The sequence below is a fragment of the Meles meles genome, chromosome 16, assembly GCF_922984935.1.
Source record: "Meles meles chromosome 16, mMelMel3.1 paternal haplotype, whole genome shotgun sequence".
Classification (NCBI taxonomy): Eukaryota; Metazoa; Chordata; class Mammalia; order Carnivora; family Mustelidae; genus Meles; species Meles meles.
This window is the reverse complement of record NC_060081.1, coordinates 39,800,409-39,817,843: the sequence shown is the minus strand read 5'-3', so window position 1 is coordinate 39,817,843 and position 17,435 is coordinate 39,800,409. Positions and strand designations below refer to the sequence as shown.

General features: G+C 41.3%; 1 protein-coding gene across 6 annotated transcripts in view; it reads right to left on the bottom strand.

Annotated features, from left to right (window-relative positions):
- DZANK1 (double zinc ribbon and ankyrin repeat domains 1) overlaps positions 1–17,435 on the bottom strand; it is a 64,892-nt gene that overhangs the window by 42,683 nt on the left and 4,774 nt on the right. For 5 of the 6 annotated variants that reach the window (XM_045980129.1, XM_045980130.1, XM_045980128.1 and 2 more), the window contains exons 4-7: positions 14,497–14,650; positions 7,821–7,935; positions 6,280–6,376; positions 5,199–5,323 (exon numbers count right to left, since the gene is read on the bottom strand). In XM_045980129.1, coding sequence (XP_045836085.1) covers positions 5,199–5,323; positions 6,280–6,376; positions 7,821–7,935; positions 14,497–14,650 — 491 coding nt within the window. The other variant, XM_045980132.1, reaches the window with a different exon arrangement.

Sequence of the window (17,435 nt, the reverse complement as noted above, 5' to 3'; positions counted from 1 at the left end):
TAAAAATTTTTTTGTGGGGCGCCTGGGTGGCTCAGTCATTAAGCATCTGCCTTTGGCTCAGGTCATGATCCCAGGGTCCTGGGATTGAACCCCCTGGTGGACTTTCTGCTTAGCAGGAGGCCTGCTTCTCCCTCTCCCTCTCGCTGTGTCTCTGTCAAATAAATAAAATCTTTTAAAAAATAATTTTTTGTAATAGTTTCTTTTGATATAATTTGCAAGGAGAATACAAATAACTCCTGAATACCCAGCTTGACCAGTTTTTCATATTAACATTTTGTCCAGTGCACCTTCCTTCTCTCTCTCTCTCTCTGTGGGTGTCCCTGAATCATTTGAGAATGAACAGCAGTAACTTTGCCCTTCTGCCCCTACATACTTCAGTGTGCACATCCTAAGAACTATGATGTCCTCTTACACAACAATGCAATTATCAAAACCAGAAAATTTAATGGCCACACAATACTATTATCTAGTCCCCAGATCTTTTTTCAAATGTCATGTTCGCACCAACGATGTCCTTCACACTATGTATTTTTTTCTTAGTCTAGGATCCAGTCCAGTGTCACGCTGTGCATTTAGTTGTCAAGTCTCTTTTGTCTCCTTTATTTTGGTTTTGTGTGTGTGTGTGTGTGTGTGTGTGTGTGTTTTAAGATTTTATTTGTCTATTTATTCGACAGACAGAGATCACAAGTAGGCAGAGAGGCAGGCAGAGAGAGAGAGAGGGGGGAGGAAGCAGGCTCCCCGCTGAGCAGAGAGCCCGATGCGGGGCTCAATCCCAGGACCCTGAGATCACGACCCAAGCCGAAGGCAGAGGCCCACCCACTGAGCCACCCAGGTGCCCCTCTTTTGTCTCCTTTAATCTGAAATTGTTCCTCGGTCTACCTGCATCTTTCATGATCTTGACATGTTTGAAGAGTAACATGTCATTTAATTTGTAGAATCTCCTTCAATTTGGTTTTGTCTGATGTTTTGTCATGATTGGATTCACGTATGCATTTGGCACAAATATGAGAGAAATGATATAGTGTCCATCTCAGTGCCTCACACCAAGAGGTGCATATAATCCCCATTTTTATCTCCCTTGCCTTTGAAGACGTGTCTAGCAAGAAGTTGCTGCAGCCAAGGTCAAAGACATTGCTGCCTATATTCTCCTTTAGGATTTTCATGGATTCCTTTCCCAGAGTTGGGTCTTTTTTTTTTTTTTAAGATTTTTATTTATTTGACAGAGAGAGAGAGAGAGCACAAGCAGGGGCAACAGCAGGCAGAGAAAGAAGCAGGCTCTCCACTGAGTAGGGAGCCTGATGTGGGACTTGATCCCAGGACTCTAGGATCATGACCTGAGCCGAAGGCAAATGCTTAACTGACTGAGTGACTCAGGCGTCCCTCAGATTTAATCTGAGGTCTTTAATCCATTTTGAGTTTATCTTTGTATAAGGTGTAATGATATGGTCCAGTTTCACTCTTCTGCATGTGGCTGTCCAGTTTTCCCAACACCGTTTGTTGAAGAGACTGTCTTTTTCCAGTGGACATTCTTTCCTGTTTCGTCGAAAATTAGTTGACCATAGAGTTGAAGGTCTATTTCTGGGCTCTCTATTCTGTTCCATTGATCTATGTGTCTGTTTTTGTGCCAGTAGCATACCGTCTTGATGATGACAGCTTTGTAATAGACCTTGGAGTCTGGAATTATGATGCTACCAGCTTTGGTTTTCTTTTTCAACATTCCTTTGGCTATTTGGCTATTTCTGATTCCAGACAAATTTTAGGATTATTTGTTCCATCTCTTTGAAAAATATTGATGGTATTTTGATAGGAATTGCATTGAATGCATAGATTGTTTTGGGTAGCCCAGACATTTTCACAGTATTTGTTCTTGGACGGAGGTGGGTGTAACCCGGTGATGGGCATTAAGGAGGGCACGTGATGTAATGAGGAATGTAATATCCAACTTATGAATCACTAAACTCTGCCTCTGAAACTAAAAATAATCATCATCATCATCAGCATCCCCATTTTTGAGATGAAGATGCTGAGGCTCAGAAAGTTTGAGTCACTTGCTCGAAGTCATGTTAACAATATGTGAACTAGCTTAAGTACTCAGGCCTCTCTGACCCCGAAAGGGTCCCTGTCCACCACATACCTGTGGGCTGAGCTTAGGACTCCAGAATTTATGCTTCAGGCAATGGGGAGCAGTCAGAGGTTCTGAGTTGCTTTTGTGTCAGATCCATCATGGCACAGACCAGATATTGCAAAGTGGTGGTCTACTTGACCAAATCTGGACCGCCACTGAGTTTCATTTGGCCCAATATATTGGTCCACACAGCATTTCAAAATCTGATTTAATTGTTAACATTTAAAATTAGATCATAGCACATAAAGATGCAGGTTTCTGGATTTTTCTTGCAAAATCATGAGATGTGGCAACACTAAGCCTGTAGGCTTTCTTGTCAATAGTTGACTGGAGCTGAGTAGAGATAACTAACCCATTCAGCTGTCTCAGGTATTCCACGTTGCCAGAAAACCCCCAGCTCTTATGCCCTGAAACTAAAGCCCTGTGTCAGCTGTCATTTATGTCCAACTCAGGTTTTACATTTACTCTGCTGCATAGCCCCTAACGATGCCTAAGGTCAGACACTTAGTTCAGAGACATCTTGTCTCCCTGGTGGTATTGTTGAAATGTTGTAATACCCAGTATCGTTAATTCTGATGTTTCTTGACATATGCGTCAGATGGGATTCAGCTGGAATATTGATAAGAATCTCTTGCCAAGAGGAATGAAAAGAGTGGGAGATAAATGTTCTGCAGTCCTTTTCTGGACCCCTTGGTGTTTCGACTTCTAGTCAAATTCCCCAAATGTGTCCCCATGTTCCTAGTTTTGGGGGATTCTAAATCTTAGAATATTTACATATTGTCTCATTTTATCTTAACTCTTAAAAGGTGCGCAAGGTAATCCAAATATTTATACACAAAGAAAATCACTCTTTCTGGACACATTACAGATTATTATGGTCATGTGAGAATGTTTTCCGAAAAGTTATGATTGCATTTTGTCATATACCATTCGTTCTTCAAAATGGTATTTTTCTATCTCAAAACCAGTATTCTTATATACTACACTGGCTGCACTGGTGAGCACTGCTCACAGGAGTTGAATGCTCATTAGTCCATTTGGTAACCAGGGAATCTTTCTTCCAGGAGACTAAGATGGGCAATCTTCTATTTCAGGGATGTGTGTCCTTTTGTTTACTGAGATTTCTGGGAAGGCCTTACTAGATCTGTGGTCCTCTGGTCTGGGCTTTGTGACTCGCCAGGAAGTATAGTCATGGGCTGATAGAAGAACCCAGGAAGTTCCACTGAGATGCACTATGGCACTGGAGACTGGAAATGAAGAAAAGGATTGGACTTTGGGAGAAGGATAGCTGGTCTTCTAGGCCAGGGATACTCAGACTGAAGTGATCACCAAAATCTTTCAGGACTCCATCCCAGGCTTATGGGATCAGATTATCTAAAAGGATTGCAGGAAGGTGTAACTGGGAGGGCATATATATTTAAAGTTCCCCCAGGTGATTCTGTGCAACCAGGGTTGGGAGTCACGCTTTTTTTATACTTGATGCTAAGTACAAGCAGCCTTGGATCACAGGCAAAGAAGCAGCAGCTGTGGCTGGATAGACAGTGTGATTCCAGGTACACTCTACTTAGGACTCAGAATTAGAGGAAGAAAGCAAGGGCTCCTGTGTTGCCCTTAGATGCCTAAGTCTAAACTACAATTTTATAAACACTGAAAAACCCGATGCTAGAATAGTTGTAGTAGGCAACTAGTATGAGAGAATCTTTGTGTTATACAGTAATTAAATTATTGACAGGGCTTTTATTTAGGTAGTAAATCACCTCCATCTTGTCAAATCCAATGGGCAAGTCCCAGTCCTTGTCTAATTTGAATCCTTGGTGACATTTGACATAGATGTCCACTTCTCCTTGAAACTCTTTCTTCTTTTGGCTTCTATGGCACCACTTTTTCCCCCACTTTGGCTTTCTTCCTATTTCTCAGGCTCTTCCTCCTCTGCTCAACCTCTAAGTCAAGGATTTTGTCTTGTGCCATCTGCTCTTCATCTTTTATACACTGTCAGCAAGTAATCTCATTCAGACCCAAGCTTTAAACACCATCATTTTATTGGATATTTCTAAATATGTATCTGTGGCCCTGACCTCTTCCCTGAGTTTGAACTTGCACATGTAATGGTCTACTTAAGACCTCCATCTGGATATGTAATGAGTCCTTTTATACCTGCTCCTCCCTGGCCTTCCCCATCTCAGTTAATACCACCACCATCTCTAGACGCCCAGGCCAGAAACCAGAGTCAACTTTGGCTCCTCCCTGTCCCTTATCCCATCCATCTGATCCTTCAGCCAAACCTGGGGGCTCTTGCTCCAAAACATGTCTGGATTCCCATGCCTCCCACCACCACCGCTTCTACAACCTTAGTCCAAGCTACCATCATCTCTCCCCTGGAGTAAAAACCTTCTAAATGTTACTCCCCTCTTACTTCTCTACAGCTTAATCTCCATATTTTTAATGCAAATGATAAAAAAAAATTTTTTAATTTTTAAATGCAAATGATATCTTGTCTGACCTTCCAAATAGATTTTCTTTACAATGAGAAGAAAATTCAAACTCCTTGCTATTGGCCTCAAGATCCTAGCATCTGTGATTCTCAACCATGCCTGTCCATTAGAATCACTTGTGGGTGAATTTTATTCATTTTTTTAAAGATTTATTTATTTATTTATTTGAGAGAGAGAGGGAGAGAGAGAGATTGTGCACAAGCTGGGGGGAGGGGCAGAGGGAGAAGGAGAAGCAGGCTTCCTGCTGAGCAGGGAGCCTGATGAGGGACTCAACCCCAGGACCCTAGGATCATGACCTGAGCCAAAGGCAGATGCTTAAGCAGCTAAGCCACTCAGGCGTTCCCACTACTCTAAAATTTTTGGTTGATGACTTCCATGTTTATTATCTTCATGCTCCCACCCCGCATAAAATGTAAGCTCCTGAGTACAGGGACTTTCTTGTCCAACACAATATTCCCAACACTGAAACAGTGCCTGACAAATGGCGAAAAGGCTAGGGGACATTGCCTTAAAAGGATTTCATGGGAAGTTTAAAAATATAGGAGGTATTTAGTACCATGAAGATTTTCTTTAGAAGTTACCTGAGACTGGCGAGTGGGTGGTCTAGAGCCTGATTCTTCATAGTGAGATGGGATTTCCAGTGGACTCTCTGAGAAACGAAGATCCTTCCATGTTTTAGAGTCAGTTCTTTCACCTACTTCAAGATCTACAATTATTTAAAAAAAAAATTCTATGATTATCTGTAATTACATATGTAATCGTGCAAATATGTCTTCATAGGTGGAAACCTTTTGAGGGACCACAGTCATCACATCTTGAACTAGACGGAGGAATTATATAAAGAAGCCCCCACTCCGTGAACTAGCACCGGGAAAGAAAAAAACTAGCCCAGACTGAGAAAAGAAAAATCTGCCCTGCTACATTCTACAACACTCCACATGAGGCTGAGAAAAGTGAGAAATCCAATGGCAGGGTGAGTAGGAAACCCTCTTTCTCCTACGGACGCACTGGAGCCATAAAATGTCATAACAACCCCCTTCCCCCTTCTTTGAGTGGTTGTTGTTTCTTACTTGCTAAGAAACCTTGTTCTCTAAAACCAGAAATTATCACAAATCTTGCTGGTTAAAATCTTATCAGAAAGAATGAACCATCCAACTCTTGACACAGAGCAGCAGCCTCAATTTCCAACCTTGGTGCAGAGTATCAGAGAATTGTCTCTGAACACAACATTCCACATTTATTTTTGTAGTTTCCAAGGTGAACAAAGCCCTCGTTCCCTTTGTAATCCATATATGATGGTGACAGTTCACGTGCAGCCCTGCTTTGCTTCGAGCCTGTCAAAACTTGGCTCTCACTTCAATTTCATCCAGACTCCACCTGCCCCCCAATCCCTATAACCTTGTCTTTTCCTTTGTTTGGTGTGATGCCCCATACTTCTGCTGTGTGGTCTCCCTCACTGCAACAAGTCAACAAATCTCACTTTGTTGGACTCCGTGATGATCCCTCTTGGTCTTAAGCTGTTGGCAAGGATAGCACTAAGATTATCTTACTTTTCTATTCCAGTATTTCTTATTCCAACCGTTCTGTAGTCAAGAACATGAGCAATGAACGCGTTTGGTGGTTTAGAATATTAAACCTTATCTTCATCCTTCCATGTCATACCTGCAGACTTTCTAAGGTTAAGATTCCAATCCTGTTTATTTTCAGCATTCTTGTATTTCTTCCATAGTTTTGATCCAACAAATCCATTTTTCAATTCCTAGGAATGACAATCCTATGTCAATCACTTGATTACATGTTGGATGTCATGTACATATGTTGCATGTCAATCACTTGATTACACCCATTTGCAAGGTGAAAATGAAAAGTTGCCAAGTAGAGACAATGTCATAGCATGCCCTTCTTACTCGAAAGGGTTTACAGTAGTTTTTACAAAATGACCTTTGTTTCACCTTACTCTGGAAACCCATGGCTTTGTATCTGGGCCAGTTAGCTGGCAGAATGTCTGGCTATTAGGCTCCACCATTTAAGCAGTCAAGGCCAGCAGCAGGACATGAAGGCAGGATGTTACAATCATTGGAATCTGGGGAATAACAAAGGGACCACCAGATCCAGGAGGCAAATAAAGGGTTGGGTTCAGACCAAAATAGGACTTAACTACACTACCTGCCCATGCACAGTACTCATATTCTTCTCCATGGACTTTCTTCCCCCTGGACTCAGTCCCTTATGCCTGATTCACGCCTGAGCATCTACTGAGGCAAATAAGCTCCGCTTCTACTGGATACCCCTGCCCATGGTAGATCCCTGCCACAATCATACTTGAGCCCCACATTAGGCCTGCACCCACTGCTCTGGTCCCATAGCCACCTCTCTGGGCTCTGGTCCATCCTGGGGCTGAAGGGATCCCCTCCCAAACTTCTGGTCACCCCCACCAAGACCTCCATGACTGAGACTTTTCAGTTGATTGCCTTACCATGAGCTAGCCCATCCTCTGGCCCTTGGATCTATCTCACTGGTGCCCAAAGCCCAGGGACTGAAGTTTGAAACACCCTTGTAGGTAAGTCTGGTTCATCCTCCGGAGAAGCAAGGCTTTGAGCTTTTCAGGGTTGAAGATTTCAGCATAATCAACAGCTATGGTCACAGAGGATTTCTACTAGTCTGATGTATCTGTTCAACAAATATACACTCACTGCCCTCTCCAGCCCTCCTCTGTGCAAGGCAATGAGTATGACAGACATGTTCTCTGCCACCTTGGAACTTACTCTGCATGGGGAAGGTAAACGATGAGCAAAGTAATCACATATTCAAAGCACTATAAAAGAGAAGGTCCAGACGCTAGGGGAGCAGTGACAGAACACAGCATACACAATGTAGTTTGGCTGGAGGAATATACAGGGGAGTCACACAATGAGAAAGGATGACTGAAGACAGAAACCGATCACTTTCTTCAATAGGTAAGCGGGGGTCACTGAAGACAATGGAGCATGGGCCATAATGCTGGGGAGGAATTTCTAATGTGCAGGATAGAACACATGCAGGATGACTGGCTAACAGAAGGGCAATCACTTCATAGTGGTGGCTACTGACCACAATTATAATAACCTATGAGCATAGGCGATGAAATGAAAGAGAAGATGGAATCACTGAGAAAGAAGGAACCAAGAATGCGGTGACCATCTGAAAGTGTTACATCTACTTGCTTGCTTGGAAGAATCTTTGAGGACATTTCCGACATGGTTTTCTGAAGAGACTGTATTTGCTGGTTCGCAGCCCACCTGAAACACCTTTGTTACAATGCCACTCTGTCTACAGTCCCTGAAAATAGAAAAAGTGTTAATGAAGTTTCCAAGAAAAGACAGCTCTCTTGAATAACCACACTGCCAGCCACACCACTGCCAGGCCACTGGGAGCCTGGGTGGCTCAGTGGGTTAAAACCTCTGCCTTCAGCTCAGGTCATGATCTCAGGGTCCTGGGATCGAGCCCCGCATCAGGCTCTCTGCTCAGCAGGGAGCCTACTTCCCCCCACTCTCTCCGTCTGCCTCTCTGCCTACTTGTGATCTCTGTCTGTCAAATCAATAAATAAAATCTTAAAAAAAAAAAAAAAAGAACCAGGGTACTGCTATCTTCAAACCCCACCTCCCCACCTCACCCCCGCCAGGCTCCTTGGTTGGTTTCCATAAATTACCATTTGGGGCCCTTGTTTGTTTGTTGTCTTCCCAAGCTTCAAATTCCTGCTCTTATGTTTTAAATTAACCAATAAAGAGTGAGACCAAGAGACCCTAGGCCCCCAACCTCAACTCCAATAGAAGCAGCACCCCAGGCCCATATACTCTCTCTACTGGTGACCTTGCTGTGTGGCCCAGGTATGCTACATAATTTCCAGGACTTTTAAGTAATAAACCTTGTCTCTGAGAGTTTCCTGATGGTTCCTGCTGAGGATATCTTACAATCATGATAAGAACCACAAGGGCCAGTCCAGCTACAACACTGGTTACTGATGGGCCAAGGCCAGCCTATGACAGTCTTCATGTGGACATGTTTTCGTTTCTCTTGAATAGATATACAGGAGTGGAATTGCTGGGTCAAGTGTATCTCTAACTTTTTAGAAACTGCTAAACTGTGGTTGTTCCATTTTACATTCCCACCAGTATTATTTGAAGGTTCCAGTTTCTCCACATACTCATCAACATTTGATATTGTCAGCCTTTTTGGTCACCTGTACTCTTGATTATGTTCTCTGTAGGCATTTGCTTCTGCTGTGTCCCTACAATATTGGGACATAGGCTTGGCTGTTGTAACACAGAATCAAAATAATAGTGGTTTAAACTAGAGAGAATCAACAGGGTATAATCAGCTCAGAGCTGGTACAGAGGTGCCATGGTGATGGGTGCATGGTGTCAAGTTTCTTTCTTACTGCTCCATCTCTAGGACCTTGAAATTATCTTCATGGGCCAACACGGCTGACCACATCCACATTCCAGCTAGCAGGAAGCAGGGCCCACCTCTTCCCTTTAAGGGCACAATCTAGAAGTTGCACAGACCACTTTTACCTACATCCCACTGGCCACACCTTGCTCTGACCAGTTGCAAGGAGGATTGGGAAATATCTTTCTTCCAGGCAAACATGTGTCCAGCTAAAAATCATGGGTTCTGTTATTCTAGAAGAAGGGAAACACAGATACTGGGGGACAGCCAACAGCCTCCAATGATCATCATGACCATGAATCAAATTTAACATTTTAAACTCTCATGCCCACTAATTTGTGTTGAAAGCTCACAGCTGGAACACAGGTGATTCTGTGTGAATTCTATTCTGCCCAGGCACTTAACTCTTTCTTCATTCCCATTCTCTTCTTCCTTTTGTGTTCTCTGTCTGCTTTGCTCTTGCTGATTTTCATATTGGTCTCTGAAACATTTCATGTTTCATTAGCCTTTCTTTTGCAATTTCTCAGATCTCTTACTTGCCAGGTTTTTAATGTTTCTTAAAAAATTTTGAAGCTTTAAGTTTTAGATTCTTTGATCAAGTAAATATTTATAAATGCATAAGCATCAATTACAAAACAGAAATATTTAACATTAAGCAATAAAGAAGTTTCAAGCTACATTTCTAGGAGAAAAAAAAAGATCAGAAATACACAATTTATCTCAATGGCACTATCAGTGTGTAACAGTATTTAACAATATCTAAATAATATTATATTGTAATATAATATTGTAATAATATTAACAATATTTAAACTGCATGTTCACTGGTTGGAGTGATTTATGGGTGGCTACTTTTGGGGAAGCACACGGTTTTTGCTTTCCTTTGTTTTGTTCAGTTTTACAGTTACAGAAATCTGGCTGCAGATACAGAGGATCTTTTAGATGAGATGCTTATTTAACTCATTCACCTACATCCATCTCACCTAAATGTTCATCTTTGGTCCCAGGTCTGCCATCCAAGATACAGCTGTCTTCCTTGCTAGCACACTTCCTGGACACCACAAATATCTCCATCTAGGGATCCTTCAAATCCTGGATAATCGTGGTGCTCCCTGAAATGTGCGCTTCTAGTCCCACCATCAAACTGAGCAGAAGCCTGACTCCCATCCGCTTGCTCTACTCCTGGAAGGTACAGGTTGTCTCCCCCACCATAGCTGGTCCCTTCCACAGGGACACAGCACGGGCTTTTACCCATGGACTTGTTCCCTCCATGAGGAGCACAGAAACTAGCTTCAACTGCCTGCTAAGTAGAAGGATTTCCTGATTGTGATATCAAAAAATGTTTAAGTTTGACGTTGGAGCTAGAAATCACACTCTACCCAAATCTCATTTAAATACATAGGAATTTTGCTAGGATTGATAACAGAGGCCTTAAATATGTATCTTTAGAAATAGCAATATAAGGGGCGCCTGGGTGGTTCAGTGGGTTAAGCCGCTGCCTTCGGCTCAGGTCATGATCTTAGGGTTCTGGGATCAAGCCCCGCTTCGGGCTCTCTGCTCAGCGGGGAGCCTGCTTCCCCCTCTCTCTCTGCCTGCTGCTCTGCCTACTTGTGATCTTTCTCTCTGTGTGTTAAATAAATAAATAAAATCTTTAAAAAAAATACTGATGCCTGGCTCCCATCCCAAAACATTGTTATTTAGTTGGTCTGGAGTGTACACATGACCTGGGCATGGAGATTCTGCAAAGCTCCCTGGGTGATTCTGAGAGGGACTTGTGGTAGAATGTTACAATCCCAGTCCCTGAGGCATTATGTCTTCTATCTGCACCTCCTGGTGCCCTTGTGCCCTTACAGAATCCCATCACACATTGACCTTGGGGGTTGCCAAGTGACTTGCTTTGGCCAGTGAAACATTAACAAATATGACACAAGCAGAGACTAGAAAAAACATCTGCATATCCAGGCTTGCCCTTTCTCTTACAGCTTTTGGAGATGAATGAAAAAACTCAGGTGACCCAGCTGGAGACCCAAGGCTCAGCCAACCACCAGCACCAACCACCAGAAAAGTGACTCAAGCTTTCTTAGACTCTCCAGCTCAAGGTGAGCCAAAAAAAAAAAAATGTAGCCAGGTCAGGGACCTCAGGAAAGACTAAGAGAACAAGTGCTCAGCCAAATGTATACCAAAATGCTGACCCACAGAATAATGAGCAAATGAATGATTGTTCAAACCTTTAAGACACTAAATGTCAGGGTGGTTGGTTATACAGCAATAGCCAACTGATTAAGCAGCCAAGGTTGAGAAGCACTGGTTACATGATAATTTCAGAGACTCTTTTATCACAAAAGCAGAGCTCACTGTTAAATTTTGGAAACTACAAAAATTATCAACACAAACAATGCAAACCATGACTGAATCACCAGAGGCAATGAAATGCTAAAGTTGGGCTTGTTTGTTGTTTTGTTCCCAAATCATTTAATCATGAGAACCAAACAAAAATCAGATAGAGAGATAAACCATAAGAGGTTCTTAATCATAGGAAACAAACAGAGTGTTGCTGGAGGGGAGGGGGATGGGGGACGGGGTAACTTTGTGATGGGCATTATGGAGGGCATGTGATGTAATGAGCACTGGGTATTATACAGGACTGATGAATCACCGAACTCTACCTCTGAAACTAATAATACATTATATGTTAATTAAATTTAAATTTAAAATTTTTTTTTAAAAAGGAAAGCTTACAATAGAGAAGAATTACATGTCAGTACCTTTTCCAAACTGAGCTGGGGCAGAAAGAGACTGGGGGGCTGCCCCTCAACCTGACCCCTTTGAAACAAAGACATCCACAATGTCCCTGGCCATCTGGCTCAGGGAAGGAGAAGATGGCTGGCTCCGTGCAATGAGCACTCTTTGCCCACCACTCACTCCCTCCTGGATGCCTCTGGTAGTGCCCTTCTTCAGTTTTCTCCTGACACATTTTGAAGATTCTTTAAAAAAGTTTTATTTAACAAAGGGGGAGAGAGTGGGAGAGCACAAGCAGGGGGAGCAGCAGGCAGAGGGAGAGGGAGAAGCAGGCTCCCTGCTCAGCAAGGAGCCCAACAGAGCTAGATCCCAGGACCATGGGATCATGACCTGAGCCTAAGGCAGATGCTTAAAGGACTGAGCCACCCAGGCGCCCATACTGACACATTATTAAACAATGTCAAAATACTATAGTGCACTCATATATCCTAACTTGTTTTCACTTGAATCATAAATATTTCCCCAAATCATTCAAAATTTCATGACCATAATTTTTCCTTATAACATACTAGTGGCCTTTAATTAACACTCTCATTTCAAAGCCTTTTCTCCTCATTAAGAAATTAATTACTGTAAGTACCTAGAAAAGGGCTTGAATGAAGCAGTATAATTTCTATAAAGAAAACTTACTGCATTTAAATTCATTTAAATGCATACAAGCACAAATCTTTTTTTTCTTCTTTTTTTTTTTTTTAAGATTTTGTTTATTTATTTGACAGACAGAGATCACAAGTAGGCAGAGAGGTGGGCAGAGAGAGAGGAGGAAGCAGGCTCCCTGCTGAGCAGAGAGCCCGATGCAGGGCTCCATCCCAGGACCCTGAGATCATGACCTGAGCCTAAGGCAGAGGCTTTAAACCACTGAGCCACTCAGGCGCCTCACAAGCACAAATCTTTCTGTCTTGAAGACAGAAAAAATTTTTACATAAATACTTTCCCTGAGCTGAGCATACCTGAACTACTAAGAGTGCTTTCAGAAAAGACACTAAGTAGGTACAGAGCAAGATGGTGAGAGGCATAAAGAGTGACCTTATTTTAGATGTTTTTGAAAGCTTTGTTAACTTCTTTGAATTACATAGTAATTATTACTTCATTTTATTACTACCTGTAAATTATAAAAAGGCCTGCCTTACAGCATTAGGCACCAAAGTATTTTGTTAATTTTTCATAACTGAGATGATTGTTTCGACAGAAGTGGTTTGACGAGTGAAAGCCAATTTTTTTCTAGTCTTTAATAAAGAATGATAATGTGTATTAGCATTTTTGTTTATTTTTATTTTTATTTTTTAAAACTTTCAGATGCCAAAGCTGTCATCTGCATCTTAATCTCACAAAACAAACTGAGGGTTACTGGTGGTAGGGAGTAGGGAGAGGGAAGTGGGGTTATGGACACTGAGGAAGGTATGTGCTATGGTGAGTGCTGTGAAGTTTGTAAACCTGGTGATTCACAGACCTGTACCCCTGGGCTAAAAATACATTATATGTTAATTAAAAAAAAAAAAAAAGAAAGGAATTTCTAATTCTCAAACGCTATGCAGTACCTCAGCCACCAGGGGGAGCCCGGAGAGACACTGTGCCCACGCCCACCTTTTTTTTTTTTTTCCTAAGTGCCTGCTCAAAGTCAGGTTTTGGTTTGGGGCTAAAAAGTGTTCAAAAGGGACGCCTGGGTGGCTCAGTTCGTTAAGCGGCTGCCTTCGGCTCAGGTCATGATCCCAGCGACCTAGGATTGAGTCCCACATTGGGCTCCTTGCTCGGCGGGGAGCCTGCTTCTCCCTCTCCCTCTGCCTCTGCCTGCCACTCTGCCTGTGCTCGCTCTCTCTCTCTCTCTCTCTCTCTCTCTCTGACAAATAAATAAATAAAATCTTTTTTAAAAAAAAAGTGTTAAAAAATGTGGCTAAACCTGTCTTGCTGTGCGGAATAATTCCTCTATCTCGGACACACAGACGTGCAAAGCACTTGAGTCTTTTTCTCCACAACATACGGTTTCCAAATTGAGTGGTGTCTCTATATTTGAAAACCCTTAAAAAAAAAAAAAATTAAAAATTAAAAAAAAACTCCCTCCACTAACTGAAAATAATTTAAAAATAATAATAATTTTTAAAAAAAGAGTCTCTGAGGCTATGTCTCTCTCTGTCAAATAAATAAAATCTTCAAAAAAATATTTAAAAAGAAAGGACAAAGAAACAAATAAAGGAGCTAATGTCCAACAAATTAAAATGACAGTAGCCATGAAGGCCGATTAAGTGAATACAAAACATAACAGAGAATGATGGTAGTGATTGAAGGCCATGTCCTGTGGAATAAAAGGACCATCTACTAAAAACAGTATTTTCTTCACAGCCAGATGAATCATTTCAAAGGTCCCAAGCCCTGAAAAGGCTCTTCCTTCCCAAAATTCCAATGTGGAATTCAAAAGAAAAACAGTAGATACATAGGATCTCATCAAGCTGTACACTCGTGATTTGTGCACTTTACCATATAACTTGGTAAAAGACAAACAAAACCCCAAAGTTATAGATATATGTTGAAATTAAAATAACTTTGCCTTGAGAGCCCTTCTAATACTGCACTTGTTCTCACAGGAAGAAATAAATAAAATCAAAACGTAATGTCATTGTATTACCAATTATTTTCATCACCATGTGCTTAACTTACTTAGAGACTGCAACAGCTTTAACTTGTATTTTTCCATCAGGCAGAGTAATAGGCTTCGTGTACTTATATGTATTATTTTCACCATAACCAATTCTCTTTAGAAATTCAGGTTTGCTGCCATCCAGCGTATAATATATGTTGACATCAGGGGTGTCTGAAAAACCCAAAACAGGTAACTGTAATTAACACTAAAGTAGCACAGTCTCTGAATAATGTTTGTGGGTCAGTTAATTAACGAGATTTTTTTTTAATATATCATAGTAACAGTAAGTAGCAATAAGTGAGTTCTTTCTCCGTGCCAGGCACTGTGTCTTATATGAATTAGCTCCCTGCATGTGTACAAGCCTATGTGACAGGTCCCATTTTATACCCACGGTGTAGATGAGGAAACTGAGTCCCAGAGAGGTTAAGGAGGTTGCTTGGTAACAGCAGAGTTGTGGTTTCACTTTGGCTATGGATCCAGAGCCCATGTTCTTGAACCACTATGCTACTGTGCCACTCCAATAAGGCACTGATGCGAAAAGAGCAGGGCTCAGTTTTAAGACTACAATACCCATTTAGAAAGCAGAAGCTAGGGGTACCTGGGTGGCTCAGTGGGTTAAGCCTCTGCCTTCGGCTCAGGTCATGATCTCAGGGTCCTGGGATTGAGCCCTGTGTCCAGCTCTCTGTTCAGCAGGGAGCCTGCCTCCCTCTCCCCCTCTACCTGCCTCTCTGCCTACTTGTGACGTCTCTCTCTCTGTCAAATAAATTTAAAAAATGTTTTAAAAAAAACTATTAAAAAAAAAAAGAAAGCAGAAGCTAATTTTTTATTTTTTTTTGATGTTTTCTTTTTTTTTTTCCCTTTTTATTAATTTTTTCAGCGTAACAGTATTCATTCTTTTTGCACAACACCCAGTGCTCCATGCAAAACGTGCCCCCCCATCACCCACCACCTGTTCCCCCAACCTCCCACCCCTGACCCTTCAAAACCCTCAGGTTGTTTTTCAGAGTCCATAGTCTCTTATGGTGCTAATTTTTTATTTTTTGAGCACTGCTTCAGAAATGGTGTTATTGGGGCGCTTGGGTGTCTCAATCAGTTAAGCCTCCAACTCTTGACCTTGGCTTAGGTCTTGATCTCAGGGTTGTGAGTTCAGCCTACTTAAAAAGAAAATGTTTTTAGGGGTGCCTGGGTGGCTCAGTGGGTTAAAGCCTCTGCCTTAGGCTCAGGTCATACTCTCAGGGTCCTGGGATTGAGCTCTGCATCGGGCTCTCTGCTCAGCAGGGAGCCTGCTTCATGCTATTCCCCCTCGCCTGCCTCTCTGCCTACTTGTGATTTCTCTCTGTCAAATAAATAAACAAAATCTTTAAAAAATGTTTTTTAAAAAGAAATGTTTTTATTACATTTTATTTGGACCTGGTAAATAATTCCCATACTTCTTGGAAAAATTTAAAAGGTAATAAATTCATACAATTCAAGGTTCAAGAGGTCAGAAAAGTTTGCTAAGAGAGGAGATCTTAAAAGTTCTCATCAAGGGGGCACCTGGGTGGCTCAGTTGGTTAAGCCGCTGCCTTTGGCTCAGGTCATGATCCCAGAATCCTGGGATCGAGTCCCACATTGGGCTCTCTGCTTTGGCAGGGAGCCTGCTTCCCCCTCTCTCTCTTTGCCTGCCTCTCTGCCTACTTGTGCTCTCTGTCTGTCAAATGAATAAATAAAATCTTTAAAAAAAATTAAAAAAAAAAAGTTCTCATCAAAAGAAAAAAACCTAACTTTTGGTGATAGACAGCAACTACATTAATTGTGGGAATGACTTTGCAATACATATAAATAACAAATCATTACACTGTACACATGAAACTAACATAAAGTTATACATTAATTATATCTCAATTTTTTTAAGTTGAAAAAGAATATATAATTAAAACCCTCTCCCACCCCTGATATCAATCAGATGGCCAAAGGCAATCAGTGGTGTCTTGAGTATCCTTCCAAAAATATTTTATATCCATACACGCATGTTATATTCTTATTTTCCCCTCTCTTTTAATACAAATGGTGACATAACATATCCTGTTCCACACACATCTTTTTTCATTGAACAGTATTACCTTGGCTACTGTACTATACTGCTATACAGGGTGTCCTCACTCTTTGTTATGTCTGTATTGGGTTCTTTCCTTAGACAAATGAACCAATATTTAACCAATCCCCTACAGATGAATATTTAGGCTCTTTTTCTTTGTCTTTCTTCTTTTTTTCTTTTGCCATCAGAAGCACTACAATGAATATCTTTGCATAAAGTTATTTTAATACCTACAAAATATGTAGAACTAGTATTGCTCAGTCAAAAGATATGTGCATTTGTAATTTTAGCTTATAGGGTCAAACTTCCCTTCACAGACACTGAAACAATTTACACTGTTACCAGCAACTCATGAAAGTGCCTGTCCACCCATATTTACCCCTATAGTGTTTTATTAATTCTTCTCTTATTTTTGCCATCTCCTAGGTATAAAAACAAAAAATAACAACAACAAAAAAACCTGATAGTTTTAGCTCACATTTCTTACATTTTTGAGTAAGATTCATTCATTCAGTCAACAAATATTAATCAAGTACCTATTCTGTGCCAGACACTGTTCTAGGCACTGGGGAATATGTCAGTAACCAAAGACCCAGCTCTCAGGGAGCCTCTATTTTTAGGAAGGACATACAAACAGGAAACAAAATAGACAGGTATATGTGTGATATCAAGTGGTGACTAAATACCACGGAATAAATAAAGCAAGGGATACGGTCTGCTCAGCAAGTAGGTAAAGGGATGGCCAGGCATATATTTCCCTATGTTTAAAAGACATTTATATTTCCTTTTCTATAAAATGTCCTTTCACATCTTTTGCCTACTTTTCTATTGGGTTACTATTCTTCTTGTTATTGAATTGTAGAACCTATTTATTTATTT